The 26,584-nt window shown below is 37.3% G+C and overlaps 1 protein-coding gene across 2 annotated transcripts in view; it reads right to left on the bottom strand.

Annotated features, from left to right (window-relative positions):
- Positions 1–26,584, bottom strand: part of LOC131149133 (replication factor C subunit 1) — a 72,176-nt gene that overhangs the window by 8,194 nt on the left and 37,398 nt on the right. For both annotated transcript variants that reach the window (XM_058099253.1, XM_058099254.1), the window contains exons 17-20: positions 6,936–7,060; positions 1,030–1,102; positions 791–883; positions 461–707 (exon numbers count right to left, since the gene is read on the bottom strand). In XM_058099253.1, the coding sequence (XP_057955236.1) occupies positions 461–707; positions 791–883; positions 1,030–1,102; positions 6,936–7,060 (538 nt within the window). The remainder of the gene's footprint in view (positions 1–460; positions 708–790; positions 884–1,029; positions 1,103–6,935; positions 7,061–26,584) is intronic.

Here is a 26,584-nt window from a genome sequence, read left to right as displayed (position 1 = left end):
AAAAGCATAAACCCCCCTTCCTCCTTGCCCCCACCCCCCTCCTCAAAAAAAATAAATAAATAAGTATAAGAAATAAAAACAAAACAGAGAGGGAGAAAAAACAAAACAAAACAAAACAAGAGCAGAAACGGGTCAATGGAACATCAACCAATAGGAAGGTGCCAAAATAATTTAAAAGGGAAAATGTCAAACATAATTTTAACTCTCCTTAAAACAAGGGCACTTCCGAAGATGATGGAACATATGGAATGGACTTACCCCTTTTGGAACCAGTAAAATGGCAATGTCCAGAAATAAGAAAAACATGCATTCTAGTTAAGTAACCCTTAATCAACAGATAAATCTGCAGACAAGACTGGACATTTTTCTTTGCTAGTTTTATTCGGAAGATAACTATGTACAGCATACAAGGCTTGGACCCTTTTTCCTAAGGGTGAGGTTGGAAGAAAGAAAAGTTTACCCAAGTCTTCGGTTTCTGAAGAGTTCTCTTCATCACTTTCAGCCAATCTATCATCATTTTCTTCTCCTACTTCATCGACTGCTGGTTCTAGAATTGCTGCAATTCGCTTCTTAGGGGCCTTCTTAACTCCAGGAAGTGTGATTAAATCTGCAGCTCGTACCACCCGCAAGCTGCTTCCTTGATTGTATGCTTTTGTTAGAGCTGCTTTGACAGCTGGTTGTATGCCATCCAGTGGATTTGGGTGCCCCTGAAGCACAAAAGTTCATTGCAACCTTGCAGAAGTAAAAACTGTTCTCAAATACATACTAATCATGAAATAAGTAGGAATACCTGAAATTTTGATAACTCCACCATAGTATCGAAATCCTCCTGACTAATAGAGTAAAGATCCATGAATTCCACAACTTTCTGAACAGCTTCATCCTGTTAAATGTTTTTAACACAAAAAATAATATGCTATTTGCCCCCAGCCCCCAAAAACAGAAAAAAGAAAAATGATGCATGCTCATATAATATCCAACTTGAACCACTTCAAATGTTATTATTTAATCACAAAATGTAATTCCGACCTTCGGCAGCACCCGAAGTGGATCAGTTAACCGTTTCAGAAGAAGTGTTAGGTAATCAACTCGCAAGGCTTCCCTGTAACATTCACCACACAAGAATATAGTTTGAGCAAGGAAAAATAATTTAGTAGTCAATTAAAGCTCAACAGAAATGAACCCAGTATTTGCAATGAGGGGGATTAAAAGACGAATATGAACCACAACATACAGCAAATAGAAAATGAGACAAAACGAGTCCTCTGTGGGTTTTAAGCAATACCTCCTATATCAAACCTCAAATCACAATCAAGGAGGGACTTAAAACTAACAAATGATAGCTCCAATACGTCAATCCAAACATGTTTTAAGCATTCAATACCCAATGAGAATTATCATAAGAAACAAGGAATAACTAATTTAGTTTGGCCACCTGTGTTCCTCAAGTCCTCAACTCTACCACAAACTCATGGAACTTCAGCAATAAATATACTTCAACAAACTCTGCTCTTCATATTTGCTAGACTATTATTTGCTACAGAAATTAAGACTGCTCTTAGTTTAACTTTCAAGTTAGTACTGCAACATGGCAGTACCCAAAATATTGACCCATAGTCCATGGGCCCCATCAGTACCACATTAATAGCAATTTCTTTATGCAAAAATTGGTTGCTAAGCAGTCAGCAAGAAGGAAGAATTATGGCATTTCATAACAACCATTCTAACAATCTAACTCAAATTGTCATAAATTCTATTTCTAGGATTCATTGGTTATCATGGTCCCAAATTATGAAAGCATAAAATTCAGAAAGGAAGAAGCTGAAAACAGAATTTAAAAACTTAAGCTAGCGAAAAGAATTAAAAAATACTTGAATGCATGTTCATTTTTGTTCTTGGATCAAATAATAATTACACCTTCAAAAGTAGACAAAATAAAAGTTAAATAGATTTTTTCTTAACTAGGAGGGTAGATCATTTATCATGTAAGTATTGTAAAGTTAACCCAGATGAAAGCTTAACCACACAACATAGAGTTTTAGTGTTAGATATATGTGTTAAAAATGGAAGAGAAAGGATAAAATAAACTAGTGTAAGATAACTAGATGGGGGAACCTACAGGAAGAAAATATAATCAAATTTAAAGATAAAATGATCAAAATATAGTAATTGGACTATAAAGGATGGTGCAGGCACAAACACTCCTTGGAGTATGACAGCTAGCTCTATCAAAAAGATAGAAAAATAGACTTTAGGTGAATCAAGAGGAAGATTCTTGAATAGCAAAGAAAGTTGATGGTGGGATCAAGATGACTAAAAAGCCGTAAAAACAAAAAGTTGATATAAAATAAGGCAAAACTGTAGAAATATGGATAACTTTGAAAAGTCTAAAGAGGTGAGAAAAGATGCAAAAAAGGCCGTTACGTAAGCTAAACATAGATCATTTAATAATTTGTATGATAGACTAGAGCTAGAGAAAGAAAAAGTAAGGACTTAGGTAATATATAATGTATAAAAAGTGAGAATAATATCGTCTTGGTTAAAGAGGAAGACAAAAAAGAAAGATGACGAAGTTACTTTAGTAAGCTATTTATTGAAAACCAAATAGATGGCTTAAACTTAGAATTGATATATGAGAAAAAGACTAAAAATATGAGATTTATTCGCAAGATTAGAGTTAACGAAGTTAAGTTTGCATTAAGAAAGATAAAAAATGGAAAATCTATAGGACCGAAAAACATACCAATTGGAGTTTGAAAATGCTTAGGTGATATGGAATTATAAGGTTAACTAATTTATTTAACACAATTATAAAAACTAATAAAGTGTCAGATAATGGAGAAAAACCACTTTAATACCTATATACAAAAATAAAAGAAATATTTAAAATTGTAATAACTATCGTGGAATTAAACTTACAAGTCATACAAATGAAACCATGGGAAAGGGTAGTTGAACAAAGATTAAGGCTAGTAATGAAGGTCTTAGAAAATCAATTTGGTTTTATGTCTGGGAGATCTACGACAAAAGCTAAATATCTTTTACGAATATTAATGGTTGCAAATGGCAAATATTGACTTAGAGAAAACATATGATAAGAGTACTTAGGCAAGTTCTATGGTGGGTTTTAGAAAAAAAATGGTGTATGTAATAGTATACTTTGCAAGTTCTATGGTGGGTTTTAGAAAAAAAATGGTGTATGTAATAGTATACTGATGTCATTAAGGGTATATAAGATGGAAAAATATCTAGTGTAAGAACTATAGGTGAAGAAACTAGAGAATTTCCAATCACAAAAGGTGTAAATCAAAGATCTTCTTTGAGCCCTTATCTTTTTGCTTTAGTGATGGATCAACTGACTAGGAGTTTCCAAAATGAAGTTGCATGGTGTATGTCATTTGTATATGATATTGTACTGATTAATGAAACTAGGGGTGGAGTAGAGGCTAAAATAAAATTATGGAGACAAGCTTTAGAATCTAGAAGCTTTAGGGTAAGTAGACATAAGACAGAATATATGAAATGTAATTTCAATAATAGTAGGGGGAATATTGGAGGTAAAGTTAAACTTGATGATGAAAAAATAAATAGTACTAGTAGATTACAATACCTTGGATATATTATGCAAGCTGAAGGAAAAATTGAAGAGGATGTCATGCATAGAGTTAAAGCACGTCAGGTAAAATGGAGAAGTGCTTCAAGTGTGCTTTTCAATCGTAGAAAACCCTTAAAATTAAAAGGAAAGTTTTATAGGACGGCTATAAGACCACCTATGTTGTATGGATCAAAATGTTGGGCGACTAAGAAACAACATATCCAAAAAGTACAAGTGGTCAAGATGAGAATGCTTAGATGGAAAAGTGGTATAACATTGAAATATAAATTATGAAATGAACATATTTATGGTAATTTAGGCTTAGCTCCCGTAGAAGATAGGGGGGGGGGGGGGGGGATGACTCAGATGGTTTGGGCACTTGCAATGTAGGTCACAGCGCGCCAGTGAGGAAGAGTGAGTCAGTTACTGTGAAGGAGAGTAGAAGGGGTAAGAGCAAACCTAAAATAACTTGAAATGAAATAGCGAGTAAGGATTTAATAACCCTAAATTTGTCAAAAGAAATTGCCCATGATTGCATAAATTGGCGAAAAAGGATTCATGTAACCGACCCTCCCTAGTGGGGCTTAAAGCTTGGTTTTGTTGTTGTTGTGTCAAATAACAATTACAAATACAATTAGAATTACAAAAAATTCAAAATAATTAACTATAGTCATTTTACTTAATTATTATATTTTTAAACTCACTTTTTAGCACTCCAAGAACAATATAGTATATGAAGGTTGAAAAATGGGGAAAATATTTTTTTTGGATGACTTATTACTATTCAAAATTTTAGAAAATGTTGTGGTTATTTTAGTTTTAATTTTATTTTAAGTTACAAACAACTTTATTTTTAATTTTTTTCATTAAAAACATTGTGTACAGAATGATTTAGTCCACAAAAGTAAACTCTGGTAGGTTGCCACAACAATTGATAGCCATAAAATCTGTTTTTCATTATTTGCAACATCTGAATTAAAAACAGAAACCAAAAACTAGCAATGTAGACAAATGCATTGCTGCAAGCTGTTTCCTCACTATAGGGCAAAAAAAAAAAAAAAAATCAAAAAATAAATAAATAAATAAAAGAAAACAAACAAACAAACAAAATGATGCCATACAACCCTTAAGATTTCAGACTCATGGAAAAACAAGTTGAATGGCAATGAAACATAAATCCTCATTCGCAACAATGCTTTCACAAATAAACACTACAAAAAAGGAAATATACAAAACAAATGATACAAAACAAAAAAAAAAAAAAATCTGGAGTAATTTACTATGGTGCAGGGACAGAACCACACTTTATACGAACCACAGGTGAAATTTTCCAGGTAAAGAACATAGGTGAATACACATACGAGACTTCAACAGAGTCCTGGAAACACAACCCTCTACATGTCAGACAATTTTCAGTTTGACTCAAGCACCAGATACCCGTGGTAAAGAACTGGAAAACAGTAATAAACAGAAATAATCTTCAACAGCATGCATGAAATCTACCGATACACCAGCTTACCACACAACTGTGTGGTAAATGCCACTTCTGCATTCAAGAAAGAACCATATGCATACGCAAATTTTGATGTATCAACATTCGACACAATTCTTTAGGAACAAAGGATAAGACATGGGGCAAACTTTGGACAGGTCACCGTCAACCTTTTATCTCCACTGACAGGCCATACACCATTCCTGTCCCATCCTGAAACAAATTTCTGCCGTTCTATCAATTCCTAAAGACAACAGTCTGAGAACCTCGCAACATTCCTACCTCATTAACTGACTCAAAACCCATCAGTAAACAAGGTATCCAACACAAGTCCCAGAATAAATCCAGAGAGCCCAGCCGAGGAAAAGGATAAAACAGAATTAACATTTGAACCATAAATAAACTAGAATAGTTTCTGTCATTGGTATTTCTAGGCAACACAAGACCCATAGTTGCTGAGACAACAAACAAATACAGTAGTACATCAAGTAAAAGCATTCCTTAAACCAATATATCAAGCAGAACCAATAAATTAAAATAAAACAACTAAATAAAAAACAAACTAAACAACCTGGATTAAACAAACTGTAAATTCATGACAATAAATACAAAATAGGAATATGGCAATACAACGTCGAAAAGATATAGTGATATCACTCCACCTATATTTCCCCTTTTCATTAAAGGATTCTCATGCTGACGGTAACTCACCCCCCAACCCCCCCCCCCACCCCCCCCCCCCCCCCCCCCACCCCCAAAAAGGCCCCAAATAGTTCATTTTTATGGAGTGATTTCACAGAGGATGTGCTCTGCACTACCCTATTTTTCCTTTTTCCAAAACAACACATTTTCAAGCTTTAAGACACACAAGCCTTTACAGTAATTAAACATACATTTGGTGCTGCTTTTAAGGGTTCGACAAAAGATGCTATAGCTTCAAAATTCTTTTTTGGTAAAGCATGGGTGTTTAACCATAAATCATAAATTTCTTATGGCAAAGTTATTACTCGAGATGTCCATTCCATAAAGAGGGACCTGCATTTCAAATCTACTCTACAGATGCCATAATAGTCCTAATTAACTAACACTTTTAATAATACTATTTTTATCCGAATTTCATAGTTTAATGCCCATATTACGTTCTTATTCAAGCCCAATGTCCCTTGAAAATGTCTTATTAACCACCCCTAAGTTATCTCTGGGAAGCATATTAAAAATCAAACAAAATACATAAGAATTCTTAACAAATAAAATGACATTCAGATAATAGAAGTCAACATCTAGTAAAAATTTCTACAGAGTCAATTCCCTCAAATTACTTTCAATGGTCAAAATCTGGGTCAAACAAAACCTTAAACAGCTTGATTGCTGACTTTATAAGAAAAATAAATTTTATTTATTCTTAATTTTGCAGGTTCAGAAATATTTCCATTTAATAACTAGTTCTGAAGTTCAAAGATTGATAGATATGTTTGTCTGTTTATTTGCTTTTTTAATATTTCTTTGGTTTTTTCCTATTTTGATCTTTGAGTGCGCACATGTCAATGTGTGCAACTGCAAGTAGTTCTTACATCAAGTACAAGACAGCCATATAGTCACTCAATGCTCATGACTCGACCTAAAAACTGTAGCTTATGATCTGAAAATTTCAGACTCTAATCTCCTAAAAAACTGGCCCAGTTATAAAATGACATGGCACTGTCTAACGAAACAAATATCGTTTAGAATCTCAAAAAGGAATATCTCAATGTGTTACCTATGTGCTTAAGGCATTAACTGTTTGCATCAGATATTAAAGATTGAAAGGTAATACTAACACAACTAGTTCAAATATGAACAAACAATTACCTCCCCGAATTAGATTCACGAGAAGCAAGAAAATGAACATGGAAATCCTTCAAAACCCTCAAATTCTTTCCCATGGTCGAGTTCTTCCCCAGCCACCCACCAAATCTATTAAAATTGCGTTCTCCCTGCAAGCATTAAATCAAATCATGAGTTTAACAATATATGTAAAACCAAACGGAACAGGCTTGGAGAAAAAATAAAGGAAATAAAAAAATTTATTGCATAATTATTACATATTCTTGCCAATAAATACTAGAAGATTATTAAATGATGCCGCTTTGCAGTAGGGTACATTTTCTCCATGCCAAAACTTTTTTTTTTTTTTTTTGATAAACAAAGGATTTATTAGAAGAGCGAAGAATGTACATGAGAAAAAAGAAAGAGAAAATAAAAAATGGAAAATAGACCACGGAGAAAAAAAAACCCTCCCTTTACATCAATAACAATAAACTACAAAAAGCCAACTCAATGAAGCAGAGCCAAGGAGTCCCACTGCAGGTCTTCAAAAGAAACATGATGAAAAAATTTATTCACTGACACCCACTGCGACGCAAAAAATACCACTCTACTCCAAAGCAGATTATTAGCTGTTGCCACCCGTTTGAAAATTACAGTGTTCCTCTCCAATCAAACACACCAATAATAGCCATAACAGTGCATCGCCCCATGGCTTCCCCATCCTCCCCTTTACAACACCCCCAACCGGTCATCCTACAAAACGCCTTTAAAGTTTTTTTTTTGGGGCCCCGCGGGGGGGGGGGGGGGGGGGGGGGGGGGAGGGGGGGGGGTGGGGGGAACAAACCCAATCTTCACCAAAAATAACAAAAAGTTCATCCCAGATAACCCAAGTAAGGGCAATCAAGAAACAGATGTGAAAAAACCTCACCACTCCTCAAACAAAGGACACAAATATCCGGATATAGGGCCTTACTAGGCGTTCTCTTCTTAAGATAATCATTAGTGTTAATTCTTTCAAGAACCACAACCCAAATAAAAGCTTTTATTTTTTAGGGAGCTTTAGCTTTCCAGATCAAAGAATACAAACCAAAAGGATCCTCATTAGGGTCTGATTTAGGACAAGAAGCAGCTATTGGATGGATCATTTCGACCCAATTAGGAGGCCTGTGTCAAAGAATAGGGTGAATGGTTTATTGGGTCTGAAACCCAAATGTGCTTAGTTATTTAGTTGTTCAAGTATGTGTGTGCAGTTTGCTTGTATTAGGATTATTTATGTTGGGGGCTTGTTTGTAGTAATTGTGTATTCTAGGGGCATGTCTGTAATGTAATGTAGTTTTAGGGGTATGTGTGTAATTTCATATGTTTAGAGGCTTTCTTATAAATAGTGTGTGAAAGCCATGATGTAGGCAGTTGTTGATGAATTTGAATTGAAGTGAACGTGAGTTTTCCCCGTGGTATCTCCTCTCTCCTCCTTTCCCCTTCTTCCTTCTCTTCTAATTTCTCCATGGCTGCAGAACTTTGATGCCGCCCCTGCACATTTGGTATCAAAGCCCAACCACGATCTCCGTTCTTTCATTTGAATCCACCCATTCTTCCTCACTCTTCTCCTTTCCTCTTCCTCTTCTTCCTTCTCTTCTTCTTCTTCTTTCTTCTCTGTTTCTGGTCTCCTGTTCTGTCCATAATTCCCTGCTGCCCAGCAGCAGCCTGCAGTCTGCACTCTTCTTCTTGCCTATTTCTCTTCTCCTTCTCTTCTTCTTCTTCTCTTAATTCTCTCCTATAATTCTCTCAACTCTCTGATTTCTAAATTCTGTTGGCGTCTCCTCTACTTGCAGCAGTCTCTGTCCAGCAATTAATCTCTCTGTTCCTTCCATCTTCTTCCTCTTTTCTTCTTCTTCTTCATCTTCCAATCTCTCCATTAGTCTCTACTTCTCTCTTACTCTCTCATCTCATCATTTCCTTTCTGAAATTTCAGTTTGAAAAAAAAAAAAAACGAAAGCAGTTCTGCAACACCAGAAAATTCCAGCTGTGTCCCCATTTTCTCAAACACCACCTTCCAGCCACAATCGTGCAACACCACCCACACCACCAAAAACAGAACCCCCCATAACCCTTCCCCTCAAAATTTCATTGCCATCCGACCACCAGAGGACCACCATGCTCCGGCCAAACTTCTCCAGCCGCCGACCCCTTCAAAATCCACCATTTCTGGAGTTATTTTGACATACAGCCACCACAACTGTATTCCCCAACCCCTTATCTACCCTCGCCTTGAAAGTCATCACCGGAGCACCATTTCCGGTGGCCCACACACCTCGCATGCCGGCAACTCCGAGTGGCATTCTTCCGGACTTCCCTCTTGCTGCCACAATCATGAGAAATTGATTCTCAGCCACGCGAAATAGGTGTTTTCTCATGATATTTTGGTTACTAACTTTAAATTGTGTAAGCAAGCGCAATAATTTGGCACGAAATCCTAGAAATTGTCATGCCAAGTGCCAGCATCAAAAGTCAGGTTTTATTGCTGCTATTTGTGGGTTTTTCTAGTGAATTTGTTTCATTTTTGCATGATACTCAAGATTAAAAAGGTGACTTGAAGATTGTCCGTAGATCTTCATATAAGTGCATCATGGTGACCAATGTTGAATTGTCTGCAATGGTGGAGTTGTTATCTGGTGGGGCACAAAATATGGAAAATGCTTTGGAGACTATTATTGGTGCTTTGAATAGGCTAACAACCGAAGTTGCAGCCAAGGCCCATGGAATTTCCTACCAAACAAGATGGTGGAATAGCTGCTGTCCCTCATGCTTTTGAGTTGTGTGAAGGCTGAAATAATCTTTTAAGGGAATTAAACTTGAAGTCTTAGATTTTAATGGTGATGGTTCTCCTGATGAATTTGATGATTGGATGTATTCTTTGGAGTACTCTTTCTGATGGTATGACATGAATGGGGCATAAAGTTGAACTTTGCTAAATCAAAATTGAAGGGAACTGCTCGAAATTGGTGAATTAAACAAAGGGAAATCTTTAGAAGAAGGAGATTTGGTGAGATTACAACATGGGATGAAATGAAGCGAGCCATGCAAGAACAATTTGTGCCTCCCAATTATCAGCAGTGTGTTCATCTCCAGCTCTTTGATTTGAAGCAAGAAGAAAACAATTGTGGAGTACACTAGCAGATTCTATCATTTGGCTACTCATGCCGATATAGAATGGAAAGAGCACGTTAGATAGCTTTGTACAGAAAAGGGTGGGTTGAAGCCAGCCATTGCCTCCAAACTTGCTGCATGTTGTCTCATCACAGTTGGGGATGCAGTACAGTTGCCACTCAGATTGAGGAGGACATGCAACTCAATCCTCCTAAAGCTACATTAGCCCTTCGGTTTGTGAAGAGTACTAGAGGAGTGGTACCCGAGAAGACAATTGAGCAATTGGGTAAAGGTGTTCAAACTAATACCTCTTGGAAGACTCCTAAGCATTCTGAACAACTTCCAAGAGTCAATGTTGACTTTTTGAGTCTGATCCCTGTTTTGATGCTGACAAAGCACAAGTTACTTATGTGTACATTTTGTGATTAAACAGGTTATAATTCAACACACACATAAGGAAACTGGAAATGGAAGCCATGAAGGACATAAAGACTATACACTCAATCGCTTTCCATGAAGACCAGAAGAGCAAAAGAAGAAGAAGATGATGGAGACAATAATTTTCATGTTATTGCATTTAATTTTTATCATTTGGTCTGTAATAATGCATGCAATTGCATGACATGATTTGAATGCTCCGACAGCACCATAGACTGACCATAGGGAATCAAAGGCCGTAAACAGACCCTAGGGACCAACACTTTTCACAGAAAAACTTTTTCTTAATAACTAATCGGTTAGGTCAAAATTTTGGGCTAAAAAGTATGTGTGTGTAGTTTGCTTGTATTAGGATTATTTATGTTGGGGACTTGTTTGTAGTAATTGTGCATTCTAGGGGTATGTTCGTAATGTAATATAGTTTTACGGGTATGTGCGTAATTTCATATGTTTAGAGGCTTTCTTATAAATAGTGTATGAAACCCATGATGTAGGCAATTGTTAACGAATTAGAAATGAAGTGAACGTGAGTGTTCCCCCCTGGTATCTCCTCTCTCCTCCCTTCCCCTTCCTCCTCCTCTAATTTCTCCATGGCTGCAGAACCTTGATGCTGCCCCTGCATCAGGGTCACTAGTCAAGTAGGAGAAAAAAGATTTACAAGAGAATTCCCCAGAAGAATCTAAACTCCAAACCCTTCTATCACCCTCAAATGAGTGTGAAAACAATCAAGCAAACTGGTTAAAAGAGTCAACTCACTAATCTCTCTATCATTCAGATTTCTCCCTAAATGGAAATTCTAAGAGAGACTATCCCCTTGTAAAACAAAAAAAATCAGCAATAGGGAGTAACACGAAGAACAAAGACTTAATAAAGACGAGGGAAAGGAATAGCCAAAGGCATCTTCTCAGAGCAATGCAAGGACACACATGGGGTATCACGACAAATAAAAACTCGATAAAGATGAGGGAAAGGAATAGCCAAAGGCATCTTCTCAAAACAATGCAAGGATACACATACTTAAGTATAATAGATTATTACCCCCAGAAACAAGCACTAATCAATTTAAAAAATCAATATTTTTAAAGGCGTAGGCGTAAGGCGAGGCGTTTTAACCCTCAAAAGGCGAGGCGTAAGCCTTAAGGCGTTGGGGCGTAAGCCTTTGAAAATTTGTTTTTTAAGATAAAAATTTGTTAAATAAATTATATATATTTAAAATAAAGTAAAAATTAAGAAAATCACAAATATAATGTAAAAAAGAAAAACTAAATGTACTTCGCAAAATACTTGTTGGCCATTCAAAAATTGCTAACTTGAATACATGACATAAATCTCGACAAGAGATAATACTATTACAAAGTTCAAACTATTTTCATGACTTAAGATACAAGTCCAGTTATTTTGGAAAGGTTGAGGTTCAAGAGTTTTAGAATTAAACACATACTATGACATTCCTTTTGTACAAACATGTAGTTAAAATTTTCTAACCAATTCTAACTTGAGAATCACACACCCAAAATGCGTAAGCTTCAACTAAAAAGGTGCAAAAGGCGTGCCTTTTGCAAAAATGTGTAAGCCTCAGCATGTAATGCGTTAGAGTTTTTGGAATTTGGTATTTTAGATTGAGCCTCAAGGCGTTTTAAGCATGCCTTGCCTTGAGGCGAGCCTCAAGACGAGCCTCGATTGAGCCTTTTAAAACACTGCAAAAATCATAGACTAACCAAAAAAAGGGACAGGGAAAAAGGAAGACACAGGTGACTAGCTTAGGCACATATATTGATCAATGACATTGTAATCTAATCCTACAAAGAAAAGTCTCCATCAAAACAGATGAACAAGCAGCATAACAAATATGTATACAGCAGTTTAACAATTCCGATCACTGGAGAATTAAAAGTTAAAAACTTCTCACATAGCACACCTAAAACTTAGGTCAAACAAATGAACAGTGTATTTAAGTAGAAGAAACAGTACAGAAAGCTTAAGGGATACCCTACTAAATAGCTAAAGCAACAAGAAAAAAGAATAGGGATGAATCAAAGCCAACTAACAAAAAACCAAATGAGTGCATGAAACTTATTCTATGCAGAAGATGCTTTGCAAACAGGTAACTAGAAGAGGAATAGGAAGGGGCCCATAGATTGTAGCAGCATCACAGGCACACTTGAGGTGGGCACAGGACTGCTAAATGTTTTAGAATTTTCAAGTCTCATGAGCTATCACTTGTATAGGAATTATTTGTTTGCTATATATTAGGTTTGGCACTTACTTTGCATTTCCTTCTTTTTATTGGGGATTTCTTTCCCTAGTATTTGAACTGATATCTCATGCAATATCAAAGCTTTTGATTCTATAATTTCTTCTCTATCTTGAATTCTCTCTCCTCCCTGAAGAAAGAGTGAAATTAAAGAACAACGAAGGATACTAAAGGAGGTTGAAAAGCTCATTCATAAGATTCTTCCTTTTTTACCAGATTCAAGAGTGACATATTGATTGTAGACATTCCTACAGTTGTAAGCATGGTGCAAGTGCTTAACCAAAGTAAATTTCAAATTTTCTGTAAATTCTGAACAAATTTTAAGTTCCCATGTATATTTCAAGAATGGAAATATTTTTCCACATTGTTAACCAGATGAAGAAACACACTCCAATGCATCTTGTGCCATCGTCCTCTTCTTTGTCATTACCTCCTCCATCCTCCCTCCCTCCTACCCCCCTTACACACACGTGCGTGCACAAGCCTCACACATAAGAGAGCAAAGTGAATCCTATTGCAGCTTCACATAAAATACATCAATCTATTAAAACTTTAATTCTTACCTCTTGATTCTGCATATTTTTACAAAAAATACCATTGCCTTTTCCGGCTACAAAAAAACAGCACAAATTCTAATTTTTTTATTGAATTAATTAGTTTTGTATTTAATGGAAGAATCCTATTAAATATAAACACATACACATAATTTAGTCAAATTTAATAAATCAGATGCTATAGACAGTTAAGTAATTTGCATTCAAGAGTTTGCAAGTAAAAACTTATTCTTAAAGGTTGCACACAAACAACGTATGTAAAATAAATAGGCCGCAAGCATGTATCAGGCTTTTCATGTCTAGGCACAGATTATATATATGCCCTAAAAGAAATCAATTAACCAGGACATTTTGCAATTTTTTCATACTATAAAAATGAAAGAGCAACATATTTTATTCACAGTCCTACTTTAATATTAGCAATACATGGATAAGCCTATGGAATCTACGTTGAGACAATTAAGTTCCTAAAGAGGTTAAGAACATGAGATTATACATCTTGCCAATTAATAGTTAAAATGTTCCTAATAACAGAATGGTCAATTGGGTATTGACCATCTGGATAGAATAGATTTATTTTATGCCTAAGAGCAATCAATTAAGCAGGACATTTGCATTTTTTTTATATACTATAAAATTTATTAAGGACAAGTTATTCTATCCATGTTCTTTCTTTAACATTAGCATTACATGGATAAGCCAAAAGAATCTAAGCCAATAATTTCTCAAAGAGGTTAATACAAGCACTTATTTCAACTGATATGTGCTATAAGTGCTTGTAAAACAAGTGCTGCCAAACAGGGGCTAAGAACATACTTCCCAGCACTTAATTCTTAATTGTACCTAATAATAGGATTATCAACCGGACACAGACCATCAAAACAGACTAGCTTTATTTTATGTTTGCCTTTTAGGGGTGGCCAATTTTCTATCACCATGCAAGGACATTAAGACAAAGCTGCTTGTTAGAGAACAAGTACATTGAATATGACTAGGCTAAGAATATCTAGGTAAAGTTTTAGACTTTTAGTACCAACCAATGAGACACTTTAGTTACAATTGTGTGAATCGTTTATAAACTAGAGGATTCATCGTTGTCTTGTATTCAAGTCCTAAGCTTTGAAAATGAAATGTGTTCAAATAATTACCAAGAGACTTGAAGATTCCAGAGGAGACTAACGCTTTATCTTTCAGACTTACCTGCTGTGTCATTAAACACACATGAATCTGTTTAATGATTCAAGCATGGAGATAAAAGAGCACAACATGGATCCATCAACTCATTAAAGAGAGAGTGTGTCCTGATTATAGTTTGACTCAAGGATATTGTTGGCCAAAATGAAATTAGGATTATAAGGAAATTTTTAATCTCATTTATAATGTTAATATTCATACAGTACGGAATAAATGAATACACTAGGAGCTTGTCAGCAGTCTCATTCTCTCTCACGCACAAACAAGGAGCAGATAAAATTCATCATGTTACCATTAAGAAGTCAATGATAACAAACAGCAATGCATTACAAGGGAGCCGAAATTGATATTCAGAGACCAAAAGAGTGTAACAAGACATGCATGCGCACGGGCAAACACACATTGCAGCACCAATGTACTTCAACATTCAAGTACACTGAGGCTGGTGCAGGACCAATTGGCACAAGAAAAAATAGAAAGAAAAATAAAAGAAACTATAGACAAAATAAGGGGCATTAAACAGAGACCAACACAAAATTAAAAGAAATGGAAATTTTGGGTGAAATCGGCAAAAAAAAAAAACCCAATTAGGTTCTCAATCATGCAAGATCTCCCAAAATGTACATACTAGCGCCTCCGTATAGGCTTAAACCCTAAATCAAAATACAGGTATAAATAAAAAGAAATAACACTAAATCCTTCAAAGAAATAAATTACAAAGTTAGCCTTAAAATTCCTAAATAAATAAAATTAATAACTAAATAAAAACAATCCTCAAATTATCTTCTTCCTTCCTGCATCATTCTCCCCTGGTTGGTGAAAACTCAACCTCAAGTTTTGAAGTGTTGAAGGATGGAGAATCAAGGCTCTAGTAAAAGACAACACAAGCAACCAACAATTTGGAAGTCTACAATATAAATCAGTTGATCTTTATGTAACACACACACACACACACACATAACAACAACAACAATGAAAAAGTGGCCAATGATCGGGAATGAAGCTGCACAGAGTCCGCATACAGGAAATCTTTTAACAAAAAAGGCAACTAAAATGAAATATCCCGATATGCATGAGGTAATCTTGTGAACGTCACAAAAGTTTCTAGCACAAAAGCATCTTAAAGAATTCAAAACTGCGCACTACAGTTTAGCATGCAAAGATTCAGTCCCACATACTAAAATCTAACTTCCAAATGTAGTCATGTATCAACAATACTATTGGGATTAAATCTTCTTGAGAAAGAGTATTGAGGGGAATCTCACCAGGAGGGTTGTCAATGTAGGGACTAGGGAGCATATGTATGTATGTTAGACAGAAGCAACAAATTTAGATGGGAATGTATCACATGAGTTAGAAATCAACGGATCATCTCTTAGTGGTTAAGACAGATTGTTGCCTTGGCAGCTCCACTTGTAGACTCAACTGCTTCTTTTTTGGGATTTATGAGACCTTGTGTGCAGAGACTCACCCTTTGAACTATATTCCTTTTGTGCAAATCTAAATATAAGTGCCCGCTCATTATCGTTTAAAACATGGTCATCTCCATAACAAATTGTTTGCAAATGATAAAGTTATACTTAGACATTTGGATGTTTCCTATTGCCAAAGCTAAAATAACATATAACGCTCTTTAGGAGACAGTGAGTGTTCATCAGTCTTGTAAAAATCACTAGCTTTTGTAAATGTGTTTAGCCTACTTGCCTCACTAAGCACACGTTGCTTGCAAAGGTGTTTGTTAATGAATTACATTGCTTCAATGTTTACCGCTTGCTTGCCATTGGCTTTCATGAATTGTTTACTGCTTCCGCTTACTTTACATTTAATTGCTATGAATGTGTTCTCTGTTGGTAAACCGCTGTAATCTTGGCTGACTAGCTAAACAAGAGTGCTGTAGCTAGTGCCGTACAGCCCTTCAAAAGGTGTGAAATACTTGGCCCATGACAGCAAAGCACACATAGATGTCATGGATAAAACATCACACCAAATGCAACCAGAGTAAATATTCATTTGCATAGGAACCAAGCACTGTTGTGTGGTCCATAAAATAGTATTGCTTATTCAAAAAAATTTATAAGGATCAGATTTTAACTCCAACTTAGCAAGGTCACTCATACAGAAACATTTATGGCTTATTCAACAAATTTTATAAGGATCATATTTTAACTTCGACATAGCAAGGGCACTCTTACAGACAAACATTTATGGAACTCCATCATGCAAATGCATGAATTCCATTTGTTTTCCTCCATGCAATATCTTCATTAGAACTGAATAAATATAACTTGTAAGATTACAATGACTATCTTCATGGATGTATAACAACTCTCTAATGTTGCATGGGCCAAGTTGATAAACTACGTTAATACAACAATTAATTTTTAAGTTCACTGATGAGCTCACCAAAAAGCTTAGCACAAATTAACTAGCTAAAAAGAAGTTGTAAAGAAGGTATAATTCCATGAATCAAAAGTGTGCCAAAGGATAGAATTCTTTCATTATTTATTTATTGGTAATACTGAGAAGTTGCAAAGAAGAGAGTACAATTCCATGAACCAAAAGTTGTGCTAAAAGAGAAAATAATTTGTCGAATGAAGAGAGCTCCTTTTTTATTTTTTTTATTATTTATTTATTGGATCAGGCTTGTAGGTTGGACTAGAGTGCTCTCTTCTCTTATTTTGGTGAAGCTTGGGTGCCACCTTGAGCCGTGGGTGATTTCTTGTTGATGAATTACTGGGTTTTGACAAAGAGTAGGATGGGAGGAGTTTCATGGCGATTGGTGGTTGCTATTTTGTGGACCTTATGTGCTGACCTTATAGGTCATATCCCGTTTTGATAATGACAAATATCTTTATATCTTACCTATGCCTTGAGTTTGTGTGCAAATTCATTCTTGCATGAGATGGCTAAGTCTTAACATCATATGGTGGCATATGGAGATAAACGGGAAATGAAGACCAAATTGTTTTCATTTGTATTTAATGTTTAATTTAATTTTGGGTTTGTAATAATCATGGGTTGTAATAATTAATGCATTACATGCATGATAGGCTAATATGAGCTCAATGACCATAGATCAACCTTAGGTCCCTTAAACATCACTTGAAAAATCCCCTTTAACTCACAAGTCATATTTATGCAAATAGGGGTGAAATTTAAGTGAAATTGGACCTACCTTATATTTTGAAAGGGCTTCGGCCGACTGAACTTAGCGCGTTAAAAATGCCTCAGTTGACCGAATAGGTAAAAAGTCAATAAGTTGACTTGGCTCGGGCGACCGGTCCAAAATGAGCGTACTATTCACGGTCGACCAAACATAAAAGCTGACACTTTTTACCTTCCCCGGCCGCCCGAACTCTTAGTTCAAAATCACCCCGGGCGACTGAATTATGAAGTTCAGCAGACCGAACCGTTCACCGAGCGACCAAACCTCGAGCGTTTAGAAAATCGCCTTGGTCCAGCCACAAGGACTCATCCTCAGGCACCCAAAGTCAAAAACTTAACTTTTCTATCTGTATCTGTTCGGGCGACTGGCCCTAAGGACTGGGCGACCGAAACTCGAGGGTTGCCATATTTTAACTGCAGTAATTAGGGTAAAAAGGCCAATTAAACTTTTCTAATAATTCCCTTTGTGTCCCAACGGGTATATTTTTATCAAAGGCTATATATATACATTCATTTGGAAAAATTAGGGATTGATTAAGACTTTGATTATCAAAAATATCCTCTGAAATTTCTTGAGCCCTTCTTTCACATACAAGCTTACATTCTCCACCCTTACTCATTCCATTTGCAAAAACGTCTTTGGTGAGAGTATCTTGAGAAAACCTACACTATTACTACGTGCTTACACTCTCATATACTTGGATTGATTTTCCTTTTTAGTGAGAGAAAGCCAAAAAGTTTTCCCTAGTGATTTAATCCATAATTTTATTTTGGGAAAACTTTCTTAAGCTAGTGAGTCTTTGCATTCATGTTGCAAGACTCAAGAGCTTGTCTTGTGTTGTGAAGAAAATATTTTTGACAAACTGGTTTTCAAAATATCTTGTGTGCTAATCTTGAAAAACATTTACGAGATTTTTTCTTGGGTATTTCAGATCTTTGATATTGAACATTGTGATTGATATTGTTATTTTGAATCAAAGATCCCTACACATACACTCTCATACTTTGATTGCTATACTTGCATTATCTTGAGAGTAGTTATATAATCTTCATTGAACTGATAATATCCTATCATATTGAAGTGCATTGGTTATACTGGTACAAATTTGCTTATTGGAGAAGCACGTATATTGTACACGAAATTTGTAGTTCATTATCTGTTGTATTCCAAGCGTGGCCTGAAGGGGTGTAATCTAGCCCGTAAAGATTGGTTGTAAAGGTTGAGGTCAGCCCTGGTAATTTGACCTAGTATTATATACGGTGCCGCTCCACCCGTTAAGTGAGCTTGTGAGCTAGTGGAATCCTCGGGCTTGTGAGCTAAAGGCGGGGGCATAGGCACTTTTGCCGAACCTCAATAACACATCTGGTGTCATCTTTATTTTATTCACTTTACTATACTGTGCATGTTTGTTTAATTTATTTGGAGCAAATTAATTACAGCTGTATTTATTGGCTTACTTCTTATACGTTCTAGATTGACCTTAGGTTTGTGAAATATTGCTGCTGGTTAATCGACCTAGGAAAGAAATTTTTTAAATATCCAATTCACCCCCCCCCCCTTTCTTGGGATTACAGTAAAGTCAACATTATGTATTGAGAGTGAGAACTTTCAAGGATCACCATCGCCTCTCCTTGTTTGTTGCGGGACAGAGTGTCACGAGCTAAGCTTGTTCAGGGCATTATGCTTGCCTGGGACCGCTTATCTCGTGTGCTTGGGATGTGTTTCCATCATGTAAATACTAGTGTAGGGTTATTTTCTGCTAGTAGTGTCTTTGTATGCCAAATAAAGCAGTATGACTCCTTGGTCACTTTGATGTTTCCTAGTGTTAGGATGATAATTACATAAAAACCTCTTTAGGGGAGGGTGAGTGTTCATCAATCATTGTAAAACTCACTAGCAATTGTCAACGTGCTTAGCCTACTTGCCTCCCTCGCTAAGTACACAATGTCAACGGAGGATTTGTTAATGAATTACGTTTGCTTCAATGTTTCCTGCTTGCTTGCCATGGCTTTCATGAATTGATTACTGTTTGCTGCTATTTGAATAAATGCTAATGAAAGTGCTTCGTGCATTAGTGTTGGTAAATGATAGGCTGGCTAGTTAAAACAAGAGTGCTTTAGCTAGTGCCGCACGGCCCTTCACAACGGTGTGAAAATAGTCGGACCTTGACATTTGGTATCAAAGCCAAGTCGGTGACACTTGGTGAGAGCCCAAGGTTGAGTTGCTACGTGAATTTGATTGCCTTCGTTGTTGGATTTGGGAAGCTTTGGTAAGTGACCATGGCACCAAACCACGCTGAAAGAATCAGTGCATTGGAAGCACAAGTTGAAGAGACAACCAACAATATAGCCAACAAGATGGCCCAACTGAGGGGACTTGTTGATGAAGTGATGGGATCACAGCAGCATCAAGCAAGTTTGACAAGTGAAATGTTAGAGGACTTTCACCACACTGTGGAAACTTTGTAGGCCAGGATGGCAGATCTGGATGCAAAGATGAATGTGATGGTTCTTTCTATGGGAAACTCCAACACTCCGGGAGTTAGCAAGACCAAGGTGCCAGATCCCAAGACGTATAGGGGTGCCCGAGATGCCAAGGAGTTAGAGAACTTCTTGTTTGATGTGGAGCAGTACTTTCGCGTTGTGAGGATGGCCTCAGAACAGGCAAAGGTGGATACTGCGACCATGTACTTGATTAGTGATGTCAAACTATGGTGGCGTACCAAGTACAGAGAAATTGAAAATGGAAGCTGTGTAATTGATAGTTGGGTAGACTTGAAGAGAGAGCTCAAGGCCCAATTCTTTTCTAAAAATGTTGAGTACAATGCAAGGAAAAAGCTGAGAGACCTCAAGCATACTGGGTCGATCAGTGAATATGTGAAACAATTTTCTGCTTTAATGTAAGGACAAGTTGTTCTATTTTCTTGAGGGGATGAAATCGTGGGCAAGAACTGAACTTCATAGGCAAAGGGTTCAAGACTTGTCAACTGCACAAGCGGCTGCAAAACACTTGATTGACTACGCTGGTGATGATACCACTTCGTCCAAACGGTTTGGCGGAGAGGGAAACAGTGGAAATTCTTTCAAGAATGGCAAACCCAAGAGTGGGGGAGCCAACTCTAAATCATCAACCTCAAAGGAAGCTTCGTCGTCTCAAGGGTTCAACACACCCAATGAAAAGGGGAAGAGTAAAATTTCGTGCTACTTGTGTAGTGGGCTTCATAGAGTTTTTGAGTGCCCTCACAAAGCATCACTTAATGTTTTACAGGCTTTCATTGCAGAGCAGGCAGTGGACGGCGATGAGGAAGAAGATGATGCCCCGAGGGTAGGTTCGGTGCGGCTGGTGAGCGCATTGGAAAAGCAGGAAAAAACACCAAAAGTTACACGAGCAAAAGGGTTAATGTTTGTGGACTTGAAGATAAATGGGAAGAGTACTCACGCTATGGTGGATACGGGGGCTACTCATAATTTTGTTTCACAGTTGGAAGCACGAAGACTCAACTTATCCTTAGAGAATGATACAAGACGCATGAAAGCAGTTAACTCTGTAGCCCAGCCTACTCTGGGAGTAGCCAAGCAAGTGACTGTAAAGCTTGGACAGTGGGAAGGTCATGCGAATTTCACAGCGGTGCCATTGGATGACTTTCCAGTCATTCTAGGAATGGAGTTCCTAAGGGGGACGAGGGCAATGTTGATGCCTTCGGCTGGTTCCCTGTGTCTGATGGGAGATCACTCGTGCATGGTGCAAGTCGTTGCAACGAAAGAAGACGACGGGAGGTCCCTTTCAGCCATACAACTCAATGAAGGATTAGGTCAGGGTGAGCAAACACGTCTAGCCACGGTGGTGGTAGACAAAGAAGTAGGCCAAGAGCTGGAGCCTACGACCATCCAAGCGGTGTTGGATGAGTATAAGGAGGTGTTGTCGGATGAGCTACCTCACAATTTGCCTTCACAACGGACTGTGGAGGATGAGATCGAGTTGTTATCAGAAGTGAAACCACCTGCTAAAGGGCCATGTCAGATTGCGCCTCTCGAGATAGTAGAGTTAGGGAAATAGCTTGATGAATTGGAAGCGGGATGTGTTCGCCCTTCCAAAACACCGTTGGGAGCATCGGCGTTGTTTCAGAGGAAACATGAAGAGCATCTACGAAAGGTGTTCGACAGGCTAAGGGGAAATAGTCTGGATGTGAAGAAGGAGAATTTCTCTTTTGCTCGGCGAAGCAACAAATTCCTCGGTCAAGTGGTTGAACAAGGTCGTATCCGGAGGGGTATGGAGAAGGTAAGGATGATTCAAGAACGGAAGATCCCCACGACAATGAAGGAGTTGCGTTCCTTTCTTGGCCTTACTAAATACTGTAGGAAGTTCGTTGAGGGGTATTTGCGGAGAATGACTCCAATGACATGACTACTGGGAAGGTATTATTGGCCGCACACGTGGGATGATGTGGTTGATTATACCAAAACTTGTCTCACTTGCCAACAAGACAAGGGAGAGCGGAAGAAGTATGGTACTTTCATGGCCGCACCAAAGTACTATTCGGCAGAGGAGACGACACAATTGTTCCTTGTGACTATTGTGAAACATTGGGGTGTTCCCCAAGCTATTATTTGTGACCAAGATTTAATGTTCACTGACAACTTCTTGACATGGTTTTTCAGGATATTCAGGTCACATCTTGACATCTCTTCGAGTTATCACCGACAGATAGACAAACAGATGAAGAGATTCAAAGAGCTACTAGATGAGTACTTGTGCCATTGTGTCAACGACAACCAGAAGAATGGCGTGCAACTACTTGATGTGGCTCTATTCTGTGGCAACGCCCAAAGGCGCTCAACAACCGACAAGAGCCCTTTTGAGCTTGTTACAGGCCATCTGCCGCTGTTACCTCACATAGTGGGTGAGCCGCACAGACGAAAGAGTCCCAGGGCGTACATCTTCACCAGTGAAGGGCAACAAAATGTAGAGTTTGCCCAAGCCTATCTGGAGAAAGCTTCTAAGTAAATGAAGAAGGGGGCAGATAAGGGGAGAAGACCGCAGTTTCATATCAACTCCCTCAAGTCATTCAACGCCAACACCAATGACCTGAGCAGAAGTCAGTCCGATAGAGCAGAGTTGAAGACAGTGCAACCTGACAGACATGACGTTGAAGAGATCCTTGCAGACAGAAAGTTCACATCCTCAAGGAAGAAGCGGCAGAAGTTCCTAGTGAAGTGGAAATGCCTTGATGACAAAGAAATCAGCGGGATTTCTGCGGAAGATATTCAACCGTTCGTGGACAAATTTGAAGTGTACCTACCGCCAAAAGTCTACGAGGACGTCGACCGCATAAGTGGGGGAGAATGTCACGAGCTAAGCTTGTTTAGGGCATTATGTTTGCCTGTGACCGCTTATCTCGTGTGTTTGGGATGGGTTTCCATCATGTAAATACTAGTATAGGGTTATTTTCTGCTAGTAGTCTTTGTATGCCAAATAAGGCAGTATGACTCCTCGGTCACTTTGATGTTTCCTAGTACCAGGATGATAATTACATAAAAACCTCTTTAGGGGAGGGTGAGTGTTCATCAATCATTGTAATACTCACTAGCAATTGTCAACGTGCTTAGCCTACTTGCCTCAATCACTAAGTACACAATGTCAACGGAGGATTTGTTAATGAATTACGTTTGCTTCAATGTTTACTGCTTGCTTGCCACGACTTTCATGAATTGATTACTGTTTCCACTACTATTTGAATGAATGCTAATGAAAGTGCTTCGTGGATGAATGTTGGTAAATGATAGGTTGGTTAGTTAAAACAAGAGTGCTTTAGCTAGCGCCGCATGGCCCTTCACAACAGTGTGAAAATAGTCGAACCGTGACACAGAGGAATGATCTTGGACTCTTTTTGGGAGTTTTTTTCTGGGCTATACCATTGTCTGATCTTGTGAGGGATTGGAAGGCAGTGTTTTTGTAATATTCCGTTTGTTTTCTCTTTTCATTTATTTTGATCTTTGGAGAACATCTTGTTCTCCTCCTTTCTACCCCTTTGAATGATAGCTAATACATTTTTGTAATCCCAATATATATATATAGGAGAAAATGATGAAAAAAATATAGATGCCTGCTCCAAAAACAAAATAAAGACAAGTGGGCTCAGTCATGTTTTAGGTAGAGAAAAATTATCTATGTAAAAATTTGGGCTGAATTGTGAAATGGGCTTTTAAGCAGAGATAATGATCAGGTTCAGGTTAAATAGGAGGCTGCAGAGCTAGGCACTGTTGGGTCTGGGTTAAAAGGGGAATAGGGATAAACAAAAGTTTTTGGATGGAGGAGAGAAGTAGCATAAGGGGGAAAACAAAAGAAAAGGAATTAGGGATCTCATGTTCAGTTGATAGAGGGCTGCGACTTGCTGTCACAGCAAGGGAGGTAAGAAGAGGCTTCCAGTAATTCTGCCTGCAGCTGTCGGACATCCAGTAAAGCAATTGTTGATGATAATTAGAGGACCACTAGGAAAAACAAAAAAAGGGGGCGGGGAGGCTTTGTTCCAGCGAGATTGGACTTTGACAATGGTTTGGCCTTCTCCAATGGCACAAAACTTCTACATTGGGTATTTTCATTGATCTTCTCTGGGAAAAGGATTTTGACTTCAGGAGCAGTATTGTTTTCTAAAAGCTGCTTCCAGCTTCTCCTTTTGATTATGAGCAATCTCACAGGTCACAGCAATGTGTCTTTTCTTCTTATTCTTCTTCTGTTCTGCTACTTCCTCCCTGTTTGTGCTGCAGCAGCAGCAGCAGCAGCAATCTCCCATTTTAGTTGAAGGATCAGATAAAAGGTTCTCTGTGCTGTTGGCAAAGTAATCAAAGAGGAGCATTAGGGCTAAAGTTGCAATTGTCAGGGCTGAGATGAAGCTGCTAGGGCAGCATCTGCTCAGTCAGTAATTGGGAAACAAGGTCATGGATGCATAGCCTGAGTAAGGAAGAAGGACATTGTAGCAGGATGGATCAGAGGACAGCTCTGATACCAACTGATTCAGGACCAATTCACAAAAAGGAGAAGAGGATAAATAACAGAGTAATGAAAACTAAAAAAATAAATGGAAAATTAATGAGCTGTAGGGGATTTAGGCTTATGAAGAAGCTTCAAGAAAAACACCGCCAGTGAAGCACTTAATGTTCTAATCTTTTCACACACAGCGGATCCCAAGCCCGAGAAAAAGAGGAGGGTTATGTTAGATAGCTGACAGCCAATGTAAAACTTGTCAGATCACTATAATATGAATTCTTACTGAATATTCGCTAAAGTGTCCCCTACAAGTAACACGTTGCGCTTATACCACCTGGGTGTAGGGAAAAGTGGGCGAGGGTGGGCTAAGTCAGTGCCCCAAAGCGAAGCGACGTGTCGGCACCCGAGTACTTTGTCAAATATGCGAGGGTTCCCGCATCATTCTGGAGATGGGCGAGTAAAGAAGTTAGTTCAAGAGACTAGGCCTAAATTAGCAATTTGGAATATAGGGGTACTTACAAGTAAAAGCATGGAAATTGTGGACACAATGATTAGAAGAAAAATTAATATAATTTGCCTTTAAGAAACTAAGTGGGTGGGGGAGAAAGCTAGAGAAATTGATAAATCGGGATTTAAACTTTGGTACACACCATACACTAGAAAAGAAAAACATAAGAATGGGGCAGGAATTATTGTATACAAAAACTTAAAAGATAGAATTGTAGATGTAAATAAAGTAGGGCATAGAATTATAAAAATCAAGATGGTCTTAGGCCAAGAGATAATAAATATCTTTAGTGCTTATGCTCCTCAAGTAGGCTTATCAGAAAATCTTAAGAGACAATTTTGGGAAGATAAGGATAGTATTATACAAGGCATATCAGAGATTGAAAAAATATTCATAGGAGCATATATGAATGGACACATAGGAATGGATAATAAAGGATATGAGAGAATACATGGAGGATATGGATATGGAAACCAAAATCAGCTTGGGGAGATGATCTTAGACTTCGCTATGTCACATGATTTGATGATCTTAGACTTTACTATGTCATATGATTTTATTACAATGAAAACTTGCTTTAAGAAGAGAGAAGAACACTTAATAACCTTCAAAAATGGACAAAATAAAAGTCAAATATATTTTTTCTTAACTAGGAGGGTAGATCGTTTATCATGTAAGGATTGTAAAGTTATCCCAGGAGAAAGTTTAACCACACAACATAGAGTTTTAGTGTTAGATATATGTATTAGAAATGGAAGAGAAAGGATAAAATAAATCAGTGTAAGAGAACTAGATGGCGGAGCCTAAAGGGAGAAAATATAATGAAATTTAAAAATAAAATAATCAAAGATGATACTTGGACTATAGAGAATGATGTAGACACAAACACTCTTTGGAGTAAGGTAGCTAGCTCTATTAAAACAGCGGCAAAAGAGATTTTAGGTGAGTTAAGAGGAAGATTCTCGAATAGCAAAGAAAGTTGGTGGTGGGATCAAAATGTTCAAAAAGTAGTACAGACAAAGAATTTGGTATAAAACATGGCAAAAATGTATAAACATAGATAACTATGAAAAGTATAAAGAGGCAAGAAAAGATGAAAAAAAAACTATTACTGAAGCTAAACATAGATCATTTAATAATTTTTATAATAGATTAGATACAAAAGAAGGGAAGGTAAGGACTTAGGTATTGTAAAATGTATAAAAAGTGAGGATGATATTGTCTTGGTTAAGGAAGAAGATAAAAAAGAAAGATGGTAAAATTACTTTAGTATTAATGAAAACCAAATAGAAAACTTAAACTTAAAATTGAAAAATGAACAAAAGATTAAAAATATGAGATTTATTCACAAGATTAGAGTTAACCAAGTTAAGTTTGTACTAAAAAAGATGAAAAATTGAAAAGCTATAGGACCGGATAACATCCCAATTGATGTTTGGAAATACT

The sequence above is a fragment of the Malania oleifera genome, chromosome 2 (assembly GCF_029873635.1).
Source record: "Malania oleifera isolate guangnan ecotype guangnan chromosome 2, ASM2987363v1, whole genome shotgun sequence".
NCBI classification, from domain to species: Eukaryota; Viridiplantae; Streptophyta; class Magnoliopsida; order Santalales; family Ximeniaceae; genus Malania; species Malania oleifera.
This window is presented reverse-complemented; position numbering and strand designations above follow the sequence as displayed.